Source organism: Aotus nancymaae, unplaced genomic scaffold (genome assembly GCF_030222135.1).
Source record: "Aotus nancymaae isolate 86718 unplaced genomic scaffold, 86718_ANA_hifiasm-v0.15.2.pri h1tg000007l, whole genome shotgun sequence".
Classification (NCBI taxonomy): domain Eukaryota; kingdom Metazoa; phylum Chordata; class Mammalia; order Primates; family Aotidae; genus Aotus; species Aotus nancymaae.
In genome coordinates, this window is record NW_026988418.1 from 30,384,986 (window position 1) to 30,410,431 (window position 25,446).

Here is a 25,446-nt window from a genome sequence, read left to right on the forward strand (position 1 = left end):
AATTCTAGCTAGGAACATTTTTAGGGCTTATGTTGCTTCTTATGAAGAGAAGAATTACTATTGCTAATAAATTATGAAAGGGATCCCTATATTTCTGAGCCGGGGGGACCCCAGTTCTTTTAAATGTTTCTAGATATTTTATGCAATTTGATGAGCCATGCATTGCATTCTTTTGTTGTTTTATAGAAAAAGCTCAGGTTTTATTAGACAGATAAAATAACTGAATAATGTTGATTGTTGAGTAAATGAGTTAATTAATGTCACTGATTAATTGAATAATGTAACTCTAGTTGTAAACTAAAAACAGTATTATTAGGAATTTCTATAATGTGTTTACTTGGAGTTCTCTACAGATGAAAGGCTTTTTCCTCTTTTTTTTGGAGGGGGGAAGGGGGACAAGGTCTCACTCTGTCGCCCAGGCTGGAGTGCAATGGTGTGATCATGGTTCACTTCAACTTTCACCTTCTGAGTAGCTGGGATGACAGGCACACACCACACACTGGGCTAATTTTTGTATTTTTAGTAGAGACAGGGTTTTACCATGTTGCCCAGCCTGGTCTCGAACTCTTAGGCTCAGGTGATCTGCCCATCTCTGCCTCCCAAAGCGCTGATATTACAGACATAAGCCAACACGTCCAGCCCAGACAGAAGGCTTTTTACAGTCTAACTGGTGATAGCACATATTGCTTAATCTCACTTCACTTTTCTTCATTTTGAATCCATTTTCTCTGGGAGTTCTGAAATTTTTGGCTCTTCCCAAATTTTGCTCATCAAAGACTAGTATTTCTGGAGTATGAGAGGTACGTAACTTTGGCAGGGAGAATAATTCATCACCAGAAGTTAGCTCAGCCCAGTAACCGTGGTTCACACCTGTAACAGCACTTTGGGAGGCTGAGTTGGAAGGACCACTTGAGCCCAGGAGTTTGAGGTTATAGTGAATTATGATGATGCCACTGCACTCCAGCCTGGGCTACAGAGCAAGTCCTTGTCTCTAAAAAAATTTTAAAGAATAAAAAAAGAAGTTAGCTCAAAGGAGGAGGTACTGATGAGAAAGGCTAGATTAGAAGGAATTATATTTTAATGGGTCAAATGCCCTACTGAGATAATTCATAGTGACTTTTGAAGAGTATAAAATTCCACTTGTTTGCTTTGCTTCTCCATCTCTTATTATATCTCCTAAAAATACCAGTAACATTTCTTTGTTCCCCTCCCTGCCTCCTTCCCTCCCTCTCTTCCTTCCTTCCTTCTCAAAGGTTCCCATCAAATACAGTAACTGTTAGGGGAAAAAGTAATGTTTTTTATTATTTTACTAAAGTATGACAATTTAAACATTTTTCATATTTTTTTCCAGAAGGAAACAATCTTTTCCTGCTTCCAGACATGAATCAGGTCACTGTTCAATGGGATGTGGTAATAGCTCTTTACGTACTCTTCAGTTGGTGTCATGGAGGTATGGTGTTTTATGTAGCAATTACTATCTTTCATTCAACAAACAGAATATTGAGTGATTATTATTTTCACAGTGTTATGTTAGAATTTCTGAAGAATACAAATATTATTAGACTGGAAAAATGTGTGCATAAAAATTATACAGAAAGAAATAAAAAGGGTCCAATCTCCTTCCAAATGAAGGATTTCTTTCTCAAATTTCCCTTATGGACAGCCCTCTCACTCACATGTGAATATTTCTACAAAGGAGCTTATTAGTTTGAATTTGCATGTTCTATCTTTAAACTGCTATAACTGTTATATAATAACCTGTCAAACATTTGAATGTAATTCTATTTCGCAAACCACTTATTGCTTGGCACATAGTAACTATGTGAACCATTGGCAAAGAGTATGGTTTTATGCATTATATTCATACTTTGCTAAAAAAAAAAAAAAAAGTAGCCTTTATCTGAAAAAAACAAAACAAAACAAAAAAAAAAACAAAAGATTGGTTGAGTAGCTAGAGAATGCGGTTCAGATTCTACAGTGCCCAGTGTTATTTCTAATCTTACCTTGGAAAAATACAGTAGCTTCATAATCTCTCAGTTCTCTAAAGTAGGAGAGCTAATTATATTTGTTCTTTAGACACTCAGAGAAGCTTCCAGGCTGACTCCAGTCTTATGTCATGCTGCTGAACATCAATAAAAGCATAACAGAAGCTGGGTGCAGTGGGTCACGCCTGTAATCTCAGCACTTTGGGAGGCCAAGATGGGTGGATCACCTGAGCTCAGGAGTTGGAGATCAGCCTGGCCAACACGGTGAAACCCCGTCTCTACTAAAAATACAAAAATTAGCTGGGCATGGTGGCGCACACCTGTAATCCCAGCTACTTGGGAGGCTGAGATGGGAGAATACCTTGAACCAGGGAGGCCGAGGTTGCAGTGAGCCAAGATTGCGCCACTGCACTCCAGCCTGGGCAACAGAGTGAGACTCCATCTCAAAAAAAAAAAAAAGGCCTAACAGAAACACACTGTAATAGGCTAGTTTATGAAAAGATACATCTAGTCCTAAAACTATTTTCAATAGAATCATTTAATTAATAGAAATAATAAATTTAAAATGTAATAGCATACTCTTCTGAATCTCTTGTTTTAATGTTTTACATGTAATTTATTATTTTTCTATTTGTTTCTAGGAATTACAAATATAAACTGCTCTGGCCACATCTGGGTAGAACCAGCCACAATTTTTAAGATGGGTATGAATATCTCTATATATTGCAAAGCAGCGATTAAGAACTGCCAACCAAGGAAACTTCATTTTTATAAAAACGGCATCAGAGAAAGATTTCAAATCACAAGGATTAACAAAACAACAGCTCGGCTTTGGTATAAAAACTTTCTGGAACCACATGCTTCTATGTACTGCACTGCCGAATGTACCAAACATTTTCAAGAGACACTGATATGTGGAAAAGACATTTCATCTGGATGTAAGTGTTGGGGGCACATTGGAAATGCAAACAAAAGCTAGTCTAAAAATTAACTGGTTGTTACCACACTAGTCTAAAAATAGGGGCGAAATGATATAGCTCAGTTTTTAGATTAGTTCAATACAGGAGCTGCAAACTCAAATGTCTCCAGGGCCAGGTTGGTGAACTGTATGAACTGCAGCAGCTAATGGGAACTATGCAGAGAAGAAAGTGCATAGGTGGTCTCCTGAGGGGAGCCACCACCCAGATCCAGCATTCACAGGGGCCCAGTATTCCTACATCTTTTGGCTCTTCAAAGGAAGACAGAAATATAAAATTTTAATGTGTACTCTTAAATTTTAAAATGCTGCCAATACATTCAAAAAATGATTTTTCACCTCTACCCGGAACAAACACTGCATATGTGAAGGCCAGAACCCTTAGATTTAAAATGTTGCTCTTTTAATCTTCCTTGTTTTGTTCCATTTTTCTAAATTAATATTATTTACCTGGAAGCAGATCCCATTGAAAAATTTTGAGGCCAAAATTTAGGGAGAGTTGCAAAACTCGTTTTGTGTTCCCACTGCACTCCCAGGTTTGTGATCTTCGGTAAGTTGCTTAAGCCTCGATTCCTCTCCTGAAAAAGGAGGCTAATTATACAGGCTGTGTTAAGCACTTAATTTCAATAATTTATTTGGGAACATATGATAAAGTTTAAAGTACATCAGTACCCAAATCCTTAAAAATGCATCCCTTTGATAAAACGTAGGGAGATTCTTCTACAATCCTCTGTTCCCAATCTCACTATTCCAATTGAGAATCACTGTGTTTGTTACTGTAATTATAAATTTTTTTCTTTTTCTTAAAATCCACCTTGAAGGGACTAATTATTATTTTATTTAAAAGCTTAGTCAAGTTAATCTTAAAAATATATGCTGAATTCAATTTGTGCTCTGAGTGTCCTGGAGATATTGAAGTTACTATACTGATATGGGCTGGCTTGTATAATTATATACTTAGCTTTGGTTCTACTATTATGAAGGGTTGATCAATAAGTTTAGCATTGTTTTAACTCAGATATTCATTCTCTATGGCACTTGAACCCATTTTCAGTAAAAAATAAAGGAATTTGTGTCTTTGCCATGTTCCCCTCCTCCATACTTTTGAGAATCAAACCTCATTTCTTGCTTCTTCTTCACCTTTAGAACTTAGCTGAGGGCAGAACCATGTCACCACTACCACCTGACCCTATTGTGACTGCTTGGGAAGTAAGAGGCTTCCTTGCTCTATAAGGAAGCCATTGTCCTACTTAACTCTGAGCAGCTGATCTTGCATGCTTTTCAAGAGAGGGAACTATAGAAAGTTGTAGAGTTGAGTTGAGGAAGGAAAGTCATAGGTTTTGGAGTCAAAGAATAAACCTACATTAAACTAATGCCTTGAAACTGCTAAACTTGCCCTAAATTGTGGAAATTAAACCACCAGCAGACATCTTATCTGATGTATGAAATCTCCTTAGCTTGTCCACATCCTCAGGAAACATAACCAAACCTCAACGCTTAAATACTTTACTATTTATCCTTTGCGGGTGGGAGTGGGGTAGAGAGACTATACAATTTCTTTAGAGGGCAAATAAGCAACTTTCACAGTTACAGGAAAAGGTTAGTTGTTAATTTAAGCCAAAGGAAAAAAGGAAGCAAAATAAACATTGTCTCTGTTAAAAAACAAAATTTCAGCAAATTTAGTTTTTAGATCTGATACATTTTTATTTGTGATTCATGAATCGGCAGCATCTTGTTCTGTAAAACAGATATGTGCTCTAAGTGTCCTGGAGGTGTTTAAGTTACTATAGTGATATGGGCTGGCTTGTATAATTATATGTTTAGTTTTGGTTCTACTATTATAATGGAACAGTTGGTTTTTGTAAGGTGGGAACAAGACATGAAATTAAAAAAAAAAAAAAAACAAAAAAAAACTACCAGATTGGTTAGCATTGTTACTTCAGGTTATTTTCCTTGTAGTTGTTAAAGCAGAGGGGGTTTCCTTACCATTCCTGCTCAGGTTGACTGGGCTCTTTCTACACGATTGCTGTGAATTTCCTGTTTTCAGGAAAAACCAATCGGTGTGGGGTTTTACCTGCTTCCTTAAAGTTTCAGCTTCATTATATGTCACTTAACAGGAGTGACTTCATTTTGGTTTGGCATGTGGGGGCCTAGTGCAGGAGCTCAGTTCAAAACAACGGCCTCCCATACATATTTAACACAACCTTCCCTGTGTTGCAGTTTGTATAACTGATTACTCCCAAGAGCCCTCCCAGTGTTGGCTGAGGGGCCTCTGTCTCCAAACCCAACACCGGGCAATGCATAAGGTAAGAGAACAGACTTTGTTCCCCTTCCAGGACAGCCTACTAGAAATACATTCACTGCTGATGGCTGCTTAGAAAGAACATCACTTTTTCCACTTATTTAACTTGTGAGTTATATAACTCCTTACATAGGCCTCTGGTTATGAGTGTAAAAATGTAACTGCCAGGTGAGAATTTACTCAAACCCCTGGATTCAAGCTGAATGGCTTCTTGGGCTCTACATTCTTAGCAAACAATACTTCCTATTTAAGTAGGTCAAAAAAAGGTTTTTGAGGGTTTTGTGGCATTCTAGAAATCACATTGCTTTCACTGGACCACTTTGATCACAGGATATTTGTCATGTGAGCTTTACTATGTCAACTTATCATCACTGCTTTGAACAAAATGATTATATGTATTTTTTTGGACTGGAGACAAATTGTAAAAGACAAGATAAATGAGTCATTGCTTTCCTTGAAAAGCTATCCAAATATATTTAAAAGTGCTGTGCTTTAATGTATAATTTGTGAAATATAAACCATATTATCACAATTTCCATTTTTAGCCACAATCCTAAACATTTCTTAGATTCTTGTCTAAGATTAAATGCACACATATTATGGGAAATTTGTTCTAATCAGACCACACCAATCATGGGATAAAATACAAGATGTCTTTATTCATTTAAAAATGCCAGATTAAACCATACACAAACAGTCATGTTTCTACTTACTCATTTGCTTAAAATTTTAAGCATCTTTGACTTTTTAAATTTTAAACTTCTTCGGCCTTTATTTACAATGATGAAAGCACATTTGTTATTCAATAAAAACCCCTGAATATTTGTTTCTAACATTTCTATTAAATATGATTATGGAACAATTAGGCTGGCCCGTGCCCTACTTGGGTAAGAAACTGTAGAGTCATCTGGCCAGGCGCAGTGGCTCACGCCTGTAATCTCAGCACTTTGGGAGGCCAAGGCAGATGGATCATGAGGTCAAGAGATCGAGACCATCCTGGACAACATGGTGAAACCTCATCACTGCTAAAAATACAAAAAAACTAGCTGGGTGTGGTGGCACCTGCCTGTAGTCCCAGCTACTTGAGAGGGTAAGGCAGGAGAATCTCTTGAACCTGGGAGGCGGTGGTTGCAGTGAGCCTAGATGGTGCCACTGCTCTCCAACCTGGCAACAGAGTGAGACTCTGTCTCAAAAAAAAGAAAGAAAGAAAGAAAAAAGTAAAAAGAAATCGTAGAGTGATCTTTGCCAGAAGCATTGTGCCTCTCTTCCTTTTAATCCTCGTTATTATCTTAATCAAGCCAATCAATTCATGGAATAAACTTTATTGAGTGGTTACTATGCACCAAAAATGTATCAAATGCTAGTTTACAAAGAAGTCTGCTTTCAACAAGCTCTTAGTAGAAAAGGATCCTTGACTAGACTCTGAATTAACAAGAAACCTGGCCTGTGATTAGTGAGTGTCCCAATAATAGGGGAGGGATGGGATTGGCAGGGAAGAGCAAAATCGTAAGCCTCCTTTTGTATATCTCAGGTATTCTCTAGTATCTAGTTGTATAGCCAGGTTTTGTTCTTGGATATTGAATAACCTGGCAATGAGACCTAAGAACAATTTGATGTTATTATCATAACCATACTCACAGGCTCATCTTTACGTTGCTTCATATTAACAAATACTTATTTGCATGAGTGTGCATAGTCATCTTTTTGATCTTTTGCAAAGTTAATTAACCACTAGACATTTATAACCCTGAGAATTCACTTCACGTAGGATGCTATGGAGTAACACAGCCCAAACCATCAGCAGTTATCTTTTCTGATGGCCAGATCAATGACACTCTCTATCTGAAACCAGAGGAAAAAATAACTTCAGCACAAATCATTGTAATCAACGAGGGACCACAACTCAGTCTCCAAAATGATTTAAATTTATGTTTCCACACCTACTTCATTTAAGGCTCAATTAAAACAAAGATGTATTTTACCCTACTTGGAGCCCCATTTCTCTCCATTGTAACTCAATGCTACAAGTCACCAAAATGTACTTTTTAGTGTGTTCTTACTGTTTGAAAACAGGTTTTTTGAAAAGGATATTAGACCTTTGATATATAAAAATAGTATTTTAGGCTAGGCATGGTGGTTCACGTCTGTAATCCCAGTACTTTGGGTGGCCGAGGTGGGCAGGTCACCTGAGGTTGGGAGTTCAAGATCAGCCTGGCCAATATGGAGAAACTCCATTTCTACTAAAAATACAAAATTAGCCGGGTGTGGTGGTGCATGCCTGTAATCCCAGCTACTCGGGAGGCTGAGGTAGGAGAATCACTTGAACCTGGGAGGCAGAGATTGCGGTGAGCCGAGATCACGCCATTGCACTCCAACCTGGGCAACAAGAGTGAAACTCTGTCTCAAAAAAAAAAAAAATAGTTTTTTAATTGTAAAATCAAATTGCATTCAATATAGAAAGTTTTTAAAATGTAGACCAGCAAAAAAGAAATACATATCATTCCTATAATCTCATAACTTTACTAGTAACCATAATCCCTCTTTAATAATTTGGAATATGTCTTTGAAGTTTCGGACTCTCTCTTTCTCAATATCTTACTTAAATGAAACCACTAATCGAACCATTTTACAGCCTGCTTTTTTCACTTTGCCATATGATCATTACTTCATTAAATTTAATTCCTTCCAAAGGCCAGGTACTTAAATTGTCTTCTATATCATTGCTTTTGGATGTGTTTAGGACTGTATTATAGTTTATTTAACCTTCTTTTGGAAAATTGAGCCTGTTTACAATTTTTTTCATTATTATGAACAATAAGGGCACATCCTTTAAGCCAAATATTTTTACATATCTATGAACATTTCATTAAGGATGCATTCTTAGATGTATAATTGCTGGGTCACAAAATATTACACCTGCTTTTACAGATTGTGATATGTAAAGTGCTCTCCACAAAGGCTGCATCAGTTTGTACTTCCACCAGAAGCATGAGGATTTCCATGAGTTCACTCCAACACTGTGTACTACTATTTTTCAAAATCCTTGCTAATTTGATAAGTTTAAATGGCATGTAGTACTGCTTTAATTTGCAGTGATGATAAATTTTGAATATATTTGTTTATTATTTTACAAGCAATATTTTTGGTAGACAACTTGCAGGTGAAGTGAAAGCATATATGTACTTAAAATCAATCTTTAGATGTAACTTCAGATGCATACGTGTCTGTATTTTCATTCTGTATGAGCCCCTATCCTTCCATTCGTCTCGTCATTCTCTGAGTAATCAAGTGTCCTGGCAGTATTTCACATGTAGAGATGAACTAAGAGAGCCACACCTGAAAAGTGAATATTTAGTAAACACTCAATATTTTTATACTTTAAAAAATCTTCATCTTATTCACAATTGAATGATATAACTGAAAATTCTAGGTGTCATTCTATAGTTGTTGGGGTTTCATAGGCTTTAAAGGCCCCCAAAACTCAATGTCATCAGAATTCTCTCATATTTTCCTGTCTGTTAGGTATTGTTCTCCCCTGGGTTGGCTTCATTCTTAAATAGACTAAAGACTGTGAAGAAGCTTGTTTTACAATGACAGCAAGATGGTTACCAGCAACTTACAGCTCACATGCTACTCGAGACAGCAGTCTCGGGGGGAAAGAGTGTGCTTTTTTTACAATGGTTTCAGAAAAAGTCCCTTGGAGAATTCTGACTGGTTCATCTTGAATCGTGTGCTCATTCCCAAGGGAAATTCTCCAATTAGTCAGCCTACCTCAAAGGCACACTTCTGTGGTGAGCCGCTTGATTGACAGGCCTTGGCGTTGGGGCGGGGGTAAGATTGGGGTGAGGGACCGGGGTGGGGGGGATGTCAGTTCTCAAGAGGGAAAGATGCTAGCCAACAAAAAATAAAAATGTTCCCCATGACATGGCCACCTGGAGAAAGAGCTGGGCAGAAATGGGGGTGGGATGAGTTGAGTGGGGTGAGGGGAAAAGAGCCTTGAAACAGAATTGCGTGAATACCAAACTTTTAAAAAATCTTGCTGTGGTGGTGGTAAAATACATAACATAAAATGTACCATTTTTACCATGGTTAAGTATACAGTTCAGTGGCACTAAGTACATTTTACACTGTTGTACAACCATCACCACCATTTCTCTCCAGAACCCTCTTATTGCAAACTGAAACTCTGTATCTGTTAAACAAATATCCATTTCCTTCTCCTCCAAGCCCCAGCAACTGCCATTCTATTTTCTACGAGTTTGACTATTCCAGATACCTTGTGTAAGGGGAATCATGCAGTATTTGTCCTTTCAGGTCTGGTTTCGCTTAATATAATGTCTTCAAGTTTCATCCACATTCTAGCATGTATTCAAGTTCCCTTCCTTTTTAAGGCTGAATAATATTTTATTGCATGTATGAACACCAAACTTTTAAAATGAGTAGCGAAGAACATCCTAGAGAGGAAGATAGTCTGCCAGAGTAGTAGAAGAAAATTACAAAGAACCCATTTGCAGGTTTCTTTTCTTTTCTTCTTTTTGAGACAAGGTCTCACTGTGTCACCCAGGCTGGAGTGCACTGTCATGATCATAGCTCATTGTAGCCTCAAACTCCTAGGCTCCAGGGATCCTCCAACCTCAGCCTCCCAAGTAGCTGGGACTACAGATGTGAGCCACCACGCCCAGCTTTAAAACAGAAAGCTTTCAAGGAGGGAGTGAGCAAAATATCAAACGCTACAGAGATCAAACTCAATGACAAATGACAAGAGACGGGGTCTGTTGAAGAGAAAGTCATTAATGATCTTAGCAACAATGGTTTTGGTGAAATTATGGAAGCTGAATCCTGATTGTTTTGGGTTCAAAAGTATATGGGAAATGAAGAATAATAGACTCTTTAGAAGTGTCTAGCTGTTAAGACAAAGAGAAAGATGCAGTGGTAGCTAGGGGGAGACTAAATTTAGGATAATATAGTCAAGTATAACAAGAAGAGGAGTGGATATCTGATGGTAAAGTGGGTTGCAAGGTAAGGCAGTAGGGATGGAAGGAGGAGCAGGGAGGTGCTGAGTGCTGACTGGCCTGATTTCTAAAATAAAACTGTCCGTTTCTCAGTCAACTACTTTATAGAGAACTTCATATTTCTTATGGCAGCTCCTAAGTGATATGTTTTGTTGCAGATCCGCCAGATGTTCCTGATGAGGTAACCTGTGTCATTTATGAATATTCAGGCAACATGACTTGCACCTGGAATGCTGGGAAGCTCACCTACATAGACACAAAATACGTGGTGCATGTGAAGAGGTAGGTCCCTTCTTCACGGCTTCATATAAACAGTTCCACCCCAGTTCAGCCAGTGCTCTGCCTCCAGCAGAGATCCAAGAAATCAGCCTCAAACATTAGATATATACCCTGAGTTATCCCTAATTTCCTACTTATGATCGGTGAAACTACCATGCCCTTTTCGGGCCATTAATATTTTCACTCTGGAAGGCAAAGTGTTCTACAATCTTTCTGTCCTTTTTATTCATTAGTAGGTAACTTGTATCAGGGGCCTAGTTTTAAACCATTGCTTAGGCCGGGCACAGTGACTCACACCTGTAATCCCAGCACTTTGAGAGATAAAGGTAGGCAGATCACCTGAGGTCAGGAGTTTGAGACCAGGATTGCCTACGTGGTAAAACCCTGTCTCTACTAAAAATACAAAAAATAGTTGGGCATGGTGGCAGGCACCTGTAATCCCAGCTACTTGGGAGGCTGAGGCAGGAGAATCTCTTGAATCTGAGAGGTGGAAGTTGCAGTGAGCCGAGATTGCACCACTGCACTCCAGCCTGGGTTATAGAACAAGACTCCATCTCAATAAAATAAAATAACATTAAAAAAAAAAATTGTTGCTTAAATCCCCACTCTATTCTTCTTCTAGGGTTTCAACAACGTAATTTCTCTGAATTGCTATTAGTTTTAATCTTTAAATGAGCCTAAAAATAAAACCGAAAGCACAGATTTGTTCTAATTCATTATGTGGAATTTGGCTTTTAAAGTGTGTATAATCATACCAGGTTACCATTAAATTCATGGAAGCTATTAATTGTTCATAATGACCCTCAAATCTTAAATTTGGTGTCGATATAGGCTGATCATCTTTCCTGTTTGCCTCATGCTAAGTGGCTTTGCAGGACAAAGGATTTTCAGTTTTAAAAAACTGGAAAGTTGTGGGCAAACTAGGACAAGTTGCTCACTTTATCCATGTTTCTTGTTTTGTTTAGTTTATTAAAATATAAAATTCAGCCTGGCATAGTGGCTCACGCCTGTAATCGCAGCACTTTGGGAGGCCGAGGTGGGCGGATCACGAGGTCAAGAGATCGAGACCATCCTGGCCAACATAGTGAAACCCCATCTCTACTAAAAAAAAAAAATACAAAAATTAGCTGGGTGTGGTGGCATGTGCCTGTAGTCCCAGCTACTCCGGAGGCTGAGGCAGAAGAATTGCTTGAACCTGGGAGGCGTTGTGCCACTGCACTCCAGCCTGGCTCCTGGTGACAGAGCGAGACTCTGTCTCAAAAAATAACAATAATAATAATAAAATAAAATAAAATAAAATTCTAGGCCAAGGGCAGTGGTTCGAACCTGTAATACCAGCATTTTGGGAGGCTAAGGCTGGCGGATAACCTCAAATCAAGAGTTTAAGATCAGTCTGGCCAACATGGTGAAACCTCATCTCTACTAAAAATACAAAAATCAGCTGGGTGTGGTGGTGGACACCTGTAAGCCCAGCAACTAGTGAGGCTGAGGCAGAGAGAATTGCTTGAACCCAGGAAGAGGAGGTTGCAGTGAGCTAAGATCCCGCTACTGCACTCCAACCTGGGCGACAGAGCAAGACTCCATCTCAAAAAAAAAATACTAAAAATAAAATAATAAAATAAAATGCCAGCGGGGCACAGTGGCTCATGCCTGTAATCCCAGCACTTTGGGAGGCCTAGGTGAGTGGATCACCTGAGATCAGGAGTTCAAGATCAGCCTGGCCAACATGGCGAAATCCCATCTCCACTAAAAACACAAAAATTAGCTGGGCATGGTGATGTGTGCCTGTAATCCCAGCTACTGGGGAAAGAGGCAGGCAAATTGCTTGAACCCGGGAGGTGGAGTTTGCGATGAGCCAAGGTCACGCCATTGCATTCCAGCCCGGGCAACAAGAGTGAAACTCCATCTCAAAAATAATAAATAAAATAAAATAAAATAAAATGCCTTCTGTAGTGTTTTTGAAGTACACTTATTTTTTCTGTCAGTAATTCTTAAAAATTTCACAATTTTTTAAAGCATTTATTAGACCCTTACTGTTTGCCAAGCACTGGGCCAAGAGCTTTATAAATGCTGCCTCATTTAATACCCTATACAACCAATGTGAGGCAGTGGATGATTCAAATGCTTTTATCCTCCTAAAACTCATATGTTGAAACCACTCCACCTCCTGGGTTCAAGCAATTCTCCCAGCCACCAAGCCTGGTCTCTATGGAAGAGAATAACCTAATCTTGCTCTCTTTCTCCACCTGTTGGATACTCAGAATAATTTTGATTAAGTGAAACATAAAAAGAAACACCTCTTCATTCAAGAAAGTCCATGTAGAAACTAGACAGATTTCATGAATACATTGCCAGGCCTGTAGTTACCAGCTGCATGCCATGGGTACGAAGCATACACCTTTCATTCTGAGCAGGAGTTAAGCAGAGGAATATTCCAGTACTAAGGAGATGATGAAAACTCTGATATCAGGGATGGATAGAGTTGATGGATGATAAGCAATGTGCTAAGCACTGTACTGTATATTTCATGTGCATGATGTCTTCAACTCTGAACTTATCCTTGTGAGGGAACTATTGTTATTGTTCCTGTTTTATAGATGGCTTGGGGAACTCACATTACCTCTCCAAAGTCATTTGACTAAGAAGTAAAGGAGAAAGGATTCTACCGGGGGTCTCACTGGCTGCACCATTAGAGACTAAATCTCTACCCCTTGCCTATAGGGTAAAATAGAAAATAGGCTACAAGAGCAAGACAACTAGAGTCTCATTGCTAAGTCAACTTTAGGAATGTGAAGGTGAGGGCCATATGGGAGCAAACTTTGCACTTCAAGCTCATAGAAAAAACCAGGCAGTGCCAGATTGACAGAGCCTAGTGACTTGAGGATCTTCACTATCTCCCAGAACCTGGAAGGATCTCCTGAACTCCTGATCTTGGTTGTTGGGTTAATTCATTCTTTCCTTTGTTTTTAATATAACACTTTATTAAGTATAATTCACCTACCATGCAATTCACCTTATTTAAAGTATATCATTCCTTGAGTTTTAGCACCTATCACTACAATTAAGATTGAACATTTTCATCATGACAAAAAAAAATCACATCCATTAGGAATCACTTCCTATTTCCCCTCAATCCTCCCAGTCCTTGACAATCACTATCTGCTTTTTATCTCTGTGGATTTGCCTACTCTGGACACTTCATATAAAAGGAATCATATAATATGTGGTCTTTTGTGGCTGGCTTCTTTCATTTAGTATAATGTTTTCAAGGTTATCTATGGTGCAACATGTGTCAGTACTTTATTCCTTTTTAAGGCAAATAATATTCCATTATGTGGAACACGTTTTATTTATTTATTCCTTGGTCGATAAACATTTTGATTTGTTTGCACTTTTCAGCTATTATGAATTATGCTTCTATTAATATTTGTGTACAAGTTTTGTGTAGACATGTTTTTATTTCTCTTGGGCATATATTTAGGAATAGAATTCCTGGGTCTCATGCTAACTCTACGTTTAATCTTTTGTGCAACTGCCATAAAGTTTTCCAAAGCAGCCACATCATTTTACATTCCCACTGACAGTGCATAAGGGTTCCAGTATCTTCACATCCTTGCCAACCTTTGTTTATATGTTGGCTATTGCCATCCTAGCAGGTGTGGGATAATTCTTTTAAGCCTGACTTACCTGCCTTCTGAGGTTCCTGATAGTAAAACTGCATTGTAAGTTCCGGACAGATGAACCATAATTTGAAAAAATATTCACTGGATATGATTTTAAACTAGCTAATCCTCACCTAATTTCCTATTTAGTATCATAAAAATATTTTCTGAATATTTTATGACTATATATTATATATTTCTTTTAAAATCCTTTAATGCATTTGAAATTATGTATGTTTAAATTATTTACGCATGACTTTTGAGGAACATATCCACTTTATAAAGTAAGGAATACTTTTAATAGTTATAATTACTAAGATTGCTCTCAGTACTCAAAAAATCACTCTGAAAATATTAAGAATGAGTTTACTAAAGAGAATGCTTTCAGAAATATTCATTGTGAAGAGCAAGGGATTTAGAGTTTTAGATTTAATTTCCAGTTCTGAAACTTATCAGTCAGGTGTCTTTTATGATGCAAATATCAAAAAACTCAAGTGCAGGTCAGGCGCAGTGGCTCATGCTTGTAATCCCAGCACTTTGGGAGGCCAAGGCAGGTGGATTACCTGAGGTCAAGAGTTCAAGATAAGCCCAGCCAATATGGTGAAACACCATCTCTACTAAAAATACAAATATTAGCTGGGCATGGTGGCACACGCCTGTAATCCCAGCTACTCGGGAGGCTGAGGCAGGAGAGTTGATTGAACCTGGGAGGTGAAGGATGCAGTGAGTAGAGGTCATGCCATTGCACTCCAGCCTGGGCAACAGAGCGAGACTCCATCTCAAAAACAAAACAAAACAAAACAAAACTTAAGTGCAGTCACTTAAATAGACAGGGCCTTGTTTCTATCAGGTCACAATTATATGTAGTACACAGGTGGCATGATAATTCGTAGCACCCCAAGAATCTAGGCTCTTTTCAATTTTCTCTCCAGCAATCTTTAGTGTGTTGACCTTAATCTTCAGATGCTATATCTTCAGGCTTCTCCTCCAAGTTCCAGGCAGGGAAAGTGCTAAAGAGCAAAGGAGTCCTCCTGTGGACTTCCACCTACACTGAGTTGGCCACAACAGTGTCACGTGTCTACTCTGCCTCGATGGCAACCTGGCAGAAGGGCATTGTAAATGGAGTTAGTACTGTCATCCAACAGTATCTGCCATAGTCACTAGCTGTGTAATCTTAGAAAAGTTATTTGGCCCCACTGAGCCTCAGTCTCCCGTGAAATGAGGATAATTAATACCACAAAGCTTATTTAAAAAAGCAAATTATAAGAAATGACTTGCATATAGAAAATGCTTAGAATTAAGTACAACACAAAATGGTGTCAGTCCATTCAAGCTGCTATAACAAAATACTTTAGACTGGGTCATTTGTAAACAGCAGAAATGTATTGCTCACAGTTCTGGAGGCTGGGAAGTCCCAGATCAAGTGTCAACAGATTTGGTGTCTGGTGAGGGTCTGTTCCTCATAGATGGTGACTTTTATATGTTATCACATAGTAGAAGGGGTCAGGAAGCTCCCTTCAACCTCTTTTACAGGGGCACTAAATTTATTCATGAGGGTAGAGCCCTCCTGACTCAATCATTTTCTAAAGGCCCCACCTTTTAATACTATTACATTGGGGTTTAAGTTCAACATATGAATTTTGAGGGGGACATTAATATTCAGGCTATAGCAAAGGATATTCGAATATTATGGCCCAAGGGAAATCTGACTGATTTGGTTAAGGAAAATATTAATGTAAAGTCATAAAAATGGCTAGGACTTATAGGATATTGTAAATAATTTATAGGATAAGTTATTTATTTGTAGGATATTATAAATAATTTTATTAATTTATTTATAATAAATAGGATTATTTATATTATATATCATAATTTATAACATATTATGATTTATAATATATTATGATTTATAATATAACATAATTTATAACATAAATTAATTTATTAATTTATAATTTATGTTATAAATTATATATAAAATAAAATTATATATATGTAATTTTTATAGGATATAGGATGTTTATAGGATATATATTTATAGGATATTATAAATAATTTTATTTATTTATAATAAAATATAATATTATAGGATATTATAATAGGATAATATTTATAGAATATTATAAATAATTTTATTTATATATTTTTAAGTAATACAATAATTTTGGAAAAATCTAGAAAGAGATATTGCTTGTGGTCTAATAAGAAAGACTTCTTTTGTTATTTTTATTATACTTTAAGTTCTAAGATACATGTATAGAACATACAGGTTTGTTACATAGGTATACACATGCTGTGGTGGTTTGCTACACCCTTAAACCCATCATCTACATTAGGTATTTCTCCTAATGCTATCCCTCCCCTAGTACCCCACCCCCTACAGGCCCTGGTGTGTGATATTCCCCTCCCTGTGTCCATGTGTTCTCATTGTTCAACTCCCACTTATGAGTGAGAACATGCAGTGTTTGGTTTTTTGTTCTTGTGTTAGTTTGCTAAGAATGATGGTTCCCAGCTTCATCCATGTCCCTTCAAAGGACATGAACTCATCCTTTTTTATGGCTGCATAGTATCCCATGGTGTATATGTACCACATTTTCTTTATCCAGTCTATTATTGATGGGCATTTGGGTTGATTCAAAGTCTTTACTATTGTAAACAGTGCTATAATAAACATACCTGTGCATGTGTCTTTATAGTAGAATGATTTATAATCCTTTGAGTATATACCCAGTAATGAGATTGCCAGGTCAAATGGTATTTCTAGTTGTATATCCTTGAGGAATCACCACACTGTCTTCCACAATGGTTGAACTAATTTACACTCCCACCAACAGTGTGAAAGTGTTCCTATTTCTCAACATCCTCTCCAGCATCTGTTGTTCCCTGACTTTTTAATGATTGCCATTCTAACTAACTTGCATGAGATGGTATCTCTTTGTGGTTTTGATTTGCATTTCTCTAACGACCAGTGATGATGAGCTTTTTTTCATATGTTTGTTGGCCACATAAATGTCTTCTTTTGAGTAGTGTCTGTTTATATCCTTCACCCAGTTTTCGATAGTGTTGTTTGTTTTCTTCTTGTAAATTTGTTTAAGTTCTTCGTAAATTCTGGATATTAGCCCTTTGTCAGATGGAGAGATTGCAAAAATTTTCTCCCATTCTGTAGGTTGCCTGTTCAGTCTGATGATAGTTTCTTTTATTTTTTGTTATTTTTTTATTTTTATTTTTATTTTTTATTCTATTTATTTTTTTAAGATGGGGTTTCACCATGTTGGTCAGGCTGGTCTTGAACCCCCGACCTCAGGTGATCTGCCCGCCTTGGCCTCCAAAGTGGTTGGATTATAGGCATGAGCCACCATGCCCGGCCCTGATGACAGTTTCTTTTGCTGTGCAGAAGCTCTTTAGTTTAATTAGGTCCCATTTGTCAATTTTGGCTTCTGTTGCCATTGCTTTTGGTGTTTTAGTCATGAAGTCTTTGCCCATGCCTATGTCCTGAATGGTATTGCCAAGGCTTTTTTATTTTTTATATGTCAAAAGTACATTTATTTATTCAAACTAGAATGTAAGCTTAGTGTGGGCAAGGATTTTTTTTGATTTGTTCATTGCTATATTGATTAAGCCTAGAATGGGGCCTGACACATAGTAAATACTCATTAAATATTTGTTGAGTAATTATTCTAGTGGATAACCAGAAATAGACATTTCCTGCATCTCTCTTTTACTGTCTAGTTAAATAATAATATAAGGTCATATATATTTTAAAAATTATTTTTCCCATCATCTTTCCTAAAATCCAATAATAAATTATAGCCAAAAACCTAACCACGTTCTGAATTGATGGAGGCCAGATTAATGGGATTTTATTACATTTTAAAGAGGATATGAAAGGTATAAATTTTAGCATAAAAATGAATGTTCTCCTCTAGTTAAGTCAAAGGGCTAGCTTATATAAATATAGACAGGTCAGAAAAGGAAACAAACACCCATTTATCTAATGATTAATTACAAACAAACTAATGAGTTGAAAAAAATTAGAGAAGAGGGCTGGGCACAGTGGTTCAGGCCTGTAATCCCAGCACTTTGGGAGGCTGAGGCAGGTGGATTGCTTGAACTCAGGAGTTCAAGACCAGCCTGGGCAACATGGTAAAAAATACAAAAATTTCTACAAAAAATACAAAAATTAGCCGGGCATGGTGGCGGGTGCCCGGAGTCCCAGCTCCTTGGGAGGATGGCTTGAGTCCAGGAGGCAGAGGTTGCAGTGAGCCACTGTACTCCACCCTGGGCAACTTAGCCAGACCCTGTCTCAAAAAACAAAAAAGAAAAAAGAAAAGAAAACAGCAAGTCAATTTCTCTAACTACCAAAAGGATCTTTTCCTCCAGGAGAAAGCTGACTTATAATGAATGTGGTTGAGGTAGTATGAGGTTTGAAGGAGCTCTTTTAAATCTTCAGTTATTAGGGTATTTTCCACGTTGACAACTAGATAGAGATCAGCATGTGCAAGGTTTCACTTCTAACTCATGTGGTTGTTTTCCAGTAAAATCACATGTACAGAGAAGCTTTCTACCTGAGGCCACCTACTCGTTTCCCCAGTTGCAGAAAGGCAGTGTTTCCTCTATGGCAGCATAGGTGCTGTCAGGGGCCTCCTCGTGTTGGGGTGAAGTTGTAAAGTAGAATTTTGTCTGTTTTGCTTCAAGAGCTTTCTTTCTTCCCAGCTCCTTTGTGATGGACTCACCAGACAGCGCCTCGTGGCTGTTCACATACCTTCTTTTACCTCCTTTATTTTGCTGTTTCAAAGGGTAATGATAGAAAAAAACCAAAAGAACAAAAATCTGTGCTAATAAGCATCTACTTACTGCAGTCCCACTATCTTCAGCAGTTTCATGTAAATATATTTTTTCTTTATCTTGGAAACACTGGTAATGTCTGGCTCAGTGCATTCTACTCCATAAATACTTGTTGAATAAAAATGCATGAATGATGACCCTGCATTCTTTTCCGTTCAAGTCATTTTAGCAAATATTTATTTAGCATTTCATGGCTTCCTGGGATTGTGTTAAACTCTAGATATTAAAAAAAAAAAAAAGACACCATCTCTGTGCATGACAAGTTGATAAACATTTTAGAATAACACCAATGTTGGGATTTTCAGGCACCATGGAAGACCAATAAGGCAAATGTTTTTAGATGCAGTATCATTTTAGAGCCCTTAAATTCAGCAGCCTGCTCTGCCAATTCATAAGGCCTGTTTGTTTTTGCCACATCTTCTTCCCCACATGCATATTTTTAATAACCAGAAAGAGTTCTTAGGTGTGATTTCAAATACTATTTTTAAGGCTATGTTAGGTTTCAGTAATTCCTTTAGGACTCAAAAGGCAGTTTATATTTTAGAATCCATTTCCTCACTGATCATGAGCCCAGAGAGCTAACTGTGACTGGAGACAAACACAACCTTGCTGACTGATACTGCTTTATATTCATGACCACTAACCTCAACAGTGCCCAGAAAGCCACACAGTAATCCTACTGTATTTCACTAGCCAATTCACTACCTTGCTAAGCCAGGTCATTACTTCATTTTTCTCTCATCTCTCCTCTTCAGTATCTTCCTTTCCTCACTCTCTATTGATGACCTGCTTCCTACTTTCCTGAGAAAACAGCAGTGAGAAATACCACATCCTCCCTCACTGACTAATGCATTGAGATCTGTACCCATATACTTCATCTTTCCTGCTATTACTATGGATGAATTACCATTGACCTAAGGTCAACTCTCCACTTACGTACTAGATCTTACCCCGCCTGCCTACTGGAGGACATTGCTCCAAAACTTTCCTCTCTTCCTTCTGCAATGTCACTGTCTCTGTCTTTACCGGATCATTCCCATCAGCTTTCAAGGACACTGTAGCCTCTGTCCTTTTGAAAAATATGACCCTCCCTTGGTCCCCATCCTCTACCACCCAACTTCTCTGTTACTTTTTGTGAAAAAAATCAAAAGAGTTGTCTGTACTGTCTGTCTCTATTTTCCTTCTTCTGTCTTTTATCTAATTTAGTCGCGTTTTATATCCCCATCACTCCACTGAAACAGCTCCTGTCAAAGTTACTGATGATTTCCCCATTGCCAGATTTAATGGTTATTCTCAGTCTTTATCTTACTCAACAGAAACATCTACTATCTGAGCATTTAATGTAGCTCTTCACTTTTTTTCTTTTACCTTCCAGGTCAGGACTCCCTTTTGCTTCTCCTCCCACGTTCCTGGAAACTTTGTCTCAGTCTCCTTTGCTGATTCTGCTTCATTTCCAGTAAATTCATAGTGACATTATATCCAAATATGTTGGGTTTACTTGAGAATATAAACAAGCATTATAATACAAAATGCATGACATGGCAAGCCACCAGTGCCTTTGGTGAGGGAAAGGGTAAAGGGAAGCTTTTATTATCAAAAAGAGATATACATGAGCTGCTTAGGAACAGAGTTCATTGGTTCCAGAGGCTGAAAGCCAGAGTGATTGTCAATTCATTAGTGGAGATGCGTTACTGGGCAAGTGGTCTTTCAAGAACATCTTATCTGGATTACTACAGTCCTAAAGAATGTCTAGTGATAAACCTTATCAAAGCAGGGGATGAATGAAAGGTTTTTAGAAAGTCCTTGGAAAACAGTTCTTATCTCAGACATGCAAGCATGGGCCTCCTCTTCTTTGCTCTCCTATTTTGTCTGGGTCTGGCAAAGGTGATTTCATCCTGGTATGTGTGACTTTCACATCTAGGACCTCTTATTGTCTCTATCTACCATCATTAACTAAAGGATATCCTTCAAATTTATGGTGTAAAACTCCCCAATGTCTATCTCTGTCTAAATATCTCCACTGAATACAGCTGCCATGTTTCTGACCTGTCATTCAAGGTATCTAGAAGTTAACATTTTTAAAACCAAACACCCAGTTTCCTCTCCCCAGACTTGCATTTCCCATTTCAGTAAATGCCAACTCTATCCTTTGCATTATTCAGGTCAAAATCATGTAGATCCTCTTGGATTCCTCTCTTTTATGCCCTTCATCTAATTGATCAGCAAAACCTTCTGGCTCTATCTTTAAAAATGACCTCACTACCTTCACTGCAATCCAAGCCACATCATCTCTCACTTGGATTAGAACTTTCTAACTGTTCCACTCACTTCCTCCAGAATTCCTTACTCATAAGTTTTCAGAATAATCCTTTTCACATGCACCTCAGGCCAAGTCACCCTTCTGCTCACTCAGAGATCAAAGCCAGAGTCCCTCAAGGACTCTATGTGACCTTACAAGTCTTCTGAACATTCCCCTCTTCCAAAACTCTCTGATTTCATCTTTAATCCCTTTCCTAGTAAAACCTCACTGAGCTCTTTGCTGCTCTTTGAATAGGCTAAGGAAGGTCCTACCTCAGGGCCTTTGCAGGTTACCTAGAATGCCCTTCCCCCAGAGAGCCATAGGGCTTGTTTCTTTATTGCCCTAATGTCACCTTCTCAGATAAGACTTCCCTCGTCTCTCTAAAAAACAAAAAACAAAAATCCACCCCTACTCCCAGAACTGCCTAACATTTTTACTCTGCTTTATTTTTCTTCCGAACATTTCTCACCATGCATAGAACATATTCTGTATGTATTTGTTTCCACCAGAATGTGTGCTCCATGACAGTTGGAACTTTATTTATTTTGTACATTGTAGCCTCAAAATGTAAAAATGTACTTGGAATATAGTCAGTGTTAAATAAATACTTATTGAATGAGTGATTAAATAAGTGAAAGACACTATTTACTATTATCAACATAAATCTGCAGTGTTTATTGAAAATCTATTAACTACAGTTACATCTGGGTGCTCAGGGAACATCAGAAAAAGATGAATTATACTAACTCCCTTCAACAAATCATCGGTCATGTATTAATCCATGAAAAATAGAGAAACAGAAATGAGATATTCAAAAACTTTGCAATATACAGTTCTGTAAACGATACAGGAAAAAAACAAAGTATTTTTCTCCTTTCTACTTTCAACAACACTTCTGACACCAGATGTGGGAAGATTTTCCCCACACGCCAATCAGTTCTCCTGCAGACATCAGCTAGATGTCCTCTAATTTAATTCAGTTCTGACACTGTCTACCTGGAGGTAGCATCAGATCCCACAGGCTAAAGGCTTAGTCCCACAAGACTCAACCCTAGCTTAGATGCCAATCACAAGCCCCAGGTCACAACCTGTAGTTTTGACCAACTCACTAAAAATCGAGGTTTCCACAATCCACGCCTCAGGAAAACCCTTTACTTATATTTATCCGTTTATTGTAAAGGATATTTCAAGGCTACAGATGAACAGCCAGATGCAAGAGATGCATGGGCAAGGCACGTGGCACACCACCCTACAGGTCTCCTCATGTGTTCAGATATCTGGAAGCTCCCTAAACCCCGTCCTTTTGGGTTCTTATGGAGGCTTCATTACATAAGTATGATTTATCATATCATTGGCCATTGGTGATCTACTCAACATGTGGCCCTTCTCTCTTCCCAGAGATGGGCGTGGGTGAAAGGGCAAGGGGGTTGGGGGACTGAAAGTTTCAATCTTCTTGTCACATTGTTGGTTCTCCTGGCAACCAGCCCCTACCCTGAGCCTATTCAGGAGCCCCCAGCCTTCAGTCATCTCATTAGCACTTTGGAGATTCCAAGGGTTTTAGGAGCAGTGTGCCGGGAACCAGACAGAGACCAAATATATATTTGTCATTATGTCATAATGTCACAGTTCTTTATAAAAATAACCCTAAGGTGTAATTAGTCATTATTATAGGATTCTTCAATTAAAACAGTGCTTTGTGGTCTAGGTGCTAATGTGGGGTAGACTTTAAAAGCAGAATTAAATTACCTAGTGACTATGGTTACCGTTAGTTTGAAAATACATTTCCATTTTGACTTGTGGTCTCAGTATGTGTGGTAAAAGAATTAGCCACAAACCAATGAAGAACATATAATGTGGTTTTCTCTAACTGGAAAATATTCAAAGATGTCCTACTTACCACTTACACAAAGTTGCCATTTTCTTATTTTCACATTTGAATTCTTACTTAGCATAAGGTTAACATACCTTATAACAAGTTCTCTGTTAGGTATTTATGTTTCGTCTTATTTCAGAAAGAATATAAGGTAACTACGTAAACATCTCAATTTAATGCCATAGTTTAACTTAAGATATAAGCAATATAAGAGACATTTCACTGGTAAGAAACACAGCAATTTAAAAAGTTTCATTTGTATTCTTTAGAATGTGTCAAAGTCACATATCATAAATATCTTTTTTTTTTTTTTAATGGAGACGTAGTCTCACTCTGTCATCCAGGCTGGGGTGTAGTGGTACAATGTCAGCTAACTGCAGCCTCCATCTCCTGGGGTCAAACAATCCTCAGCCTCCTCAGTAGCTGGGATGACAGGTGCCTGCCATCACGCCCAGCTAATTTTTGTATTTTTAGTAGAGACAGGTTTTCACCACGTTGGCCAGGCTGGTCTCAAACTCTTGACCTCAAGTGATCTGCCTGCCTCCACCTCCCAAGGTGCTGGGATTACAGGCATAAGCCACCATTCCTGGCCTCAGTCAGTATCTTTTAATTCAAAATAATTGTTGTTTAATGAGTCCTTCATTATGTGGGAAGCTATCTACTCTGTGTCTTATCTCATTTACTCATGATAAGAACAACCTTATCACTCCTATACTAAGGATGAGTAAACAATCGCATAGAGCTTAAGTAACTTGCTCCAAGTCTTACAACTTATCAAGGGGCAGAGCTGGGATTTGAAGGTAGGTCTGTCTCTAAAATCCAAGGATATGTCATCATGACATATCCTTCTGGTCCTCTCATGGTGTTCATAGTGATCTCACTGCTGGTTCGAGAAAAGAGGCAACACAGGAAAATGCACTGGAACTGAAAAACCTGAGCTGAACAAGAGGAACTGCTCACACCTCCGCAATGACTGTCAGCCTTAGATAGATTCCTTGACCACTTGCTAACGTTTTCTTGCTCTGGTAGTAGCAATAATTTATATAGTACTTTGATGCACACATGTGCTTATTGCTTGGTATTAATAGCGTAAGGCTGGTTCCTTTTTTCTGTCTCAGCAAGCATGTTTCTTGGAGTCCAAAAGATGTAAGTGGTTGGCAGGTTTAATCCTGGTGGGATATTTTGAGGCTGGAAAAATTTGGGAGTTGCTGAAAAGATACACAGTAGTAACAGGACTTGGTGGAGCCCTAGGGAGGAAGTGACCGTGATTTTTAAGCTCTATCTCCTCCACAAATCCAATCAAAGGCAGTCCCCTGAGGCAGAGAGCAGTTGATGGTATTAGATTAAAAAAATCAGGTTAAAGTCTGCCTCAACAGCACAAATACTATAATTGGAACAGGACAAAAAGGATGGCATGACCCCTGATCAAGGACAACATACAAATTTGTGAAGTATGTCTATTTGATAAAAATAAGAATGTATATGGCTGAGCACAGTGGCTCATGCTTGTAATCCTTGCATAGGAGGATCTCTTGAGGCCAAGAATTCGAGACCAGCCTGGGCAACATGGCGAGGCTGCGTCTATTTTAAAAAAATTAGCTGGGCCTGGTGGCACATGCCTGCAATCCCAGCTACTCAGGAGGCTGAGGTAGGAGGATCCCTTGAGCCCAGGAAGTCAAGGCTGCAGTGAGCTATGATTGTGCCACTGCACTCTAACCTGGGTGACGGAGTGAGACCCTGGCTCTAAAAAATACGACAAAACAAGAATGTAAGCTACCTGGCTTTCCAGCATTATTCAAATTTCAAGGTTATTTTCCTTCTAAAGTGGTATAGCTATATTAAGTTAAGTTTCACAATGTAATGCAATTAACTTAGGAGTCTGAAGGTAATACACCAAACAGGTAATAAAGATCTGGACCATTGCCATAGCTATCAAAACAGGGAAAAAAGATAAAATGAGAAAATAATATTTTAATGCTTAAAAACTGCTTAACCTTTTTTAGTAATTGGTTGGCTCTTAAAGGTGATGAAGAGAAAGTTGTTAAAAATGGCAAACTCAGAAAGGTGGTCAGCATGATTTTGACAACAATGGAAAGACTGGCAAGAAGTGCTGATTTGCATGGAAAGATAATTTAGTTGTCATTTTTCTATAGTTCTGGTTCCAGTCAGACATCCAAATGAAGCTACGGTGAGGGCACAGATATGTGGGAGAC

The 25,446-nt window shown here is 38.2% G+C and overlaps 1 protein-coding gene and 1 non-coding gene across 7 annotated transcripts in view; both read left to right on the forward strand.

Moving 5' to 3' along the window:
* Positions 1-25,446, forward strand: part of IL23R (interleukin 23 receptor) — a 195,734-nt gene that overhangs the window by 114,825 nt on the left and 55,463 nt on the right. For all 6 annotated transcript variants that reach the window (XM_064372486.1, XM_064372482.1, XM_064372487.1 and 3 more), the window contains 3 exons: positions 1,352-1,450; positions 2,627-2,923; positions 10,434-10,557. In XM_064372486.1, the coding sequence (XP_064228556.1) occupies positions 1,381-1,450; positions 2,627-2,923; positions 10,434-10,557 (491 nt within the window). In that variant the 5' untranslated portion in view covers positions 1,352-1,380. The remainder of the gene's footprint in view (positions 1-1,351; positions 1,451-2,626; positions 2,924-10,433; positions 10,558-25,446) is intronic.
* LOC135273490 (U6 spliceosomal RNA) lies at positions 24,596-24,699 on the forward strand. Its single transcript, XR_010341280.1, has one exon. It is a non-coding gene; the product is annotated as a U6 spliceosomal RNA (small nuclear RNA).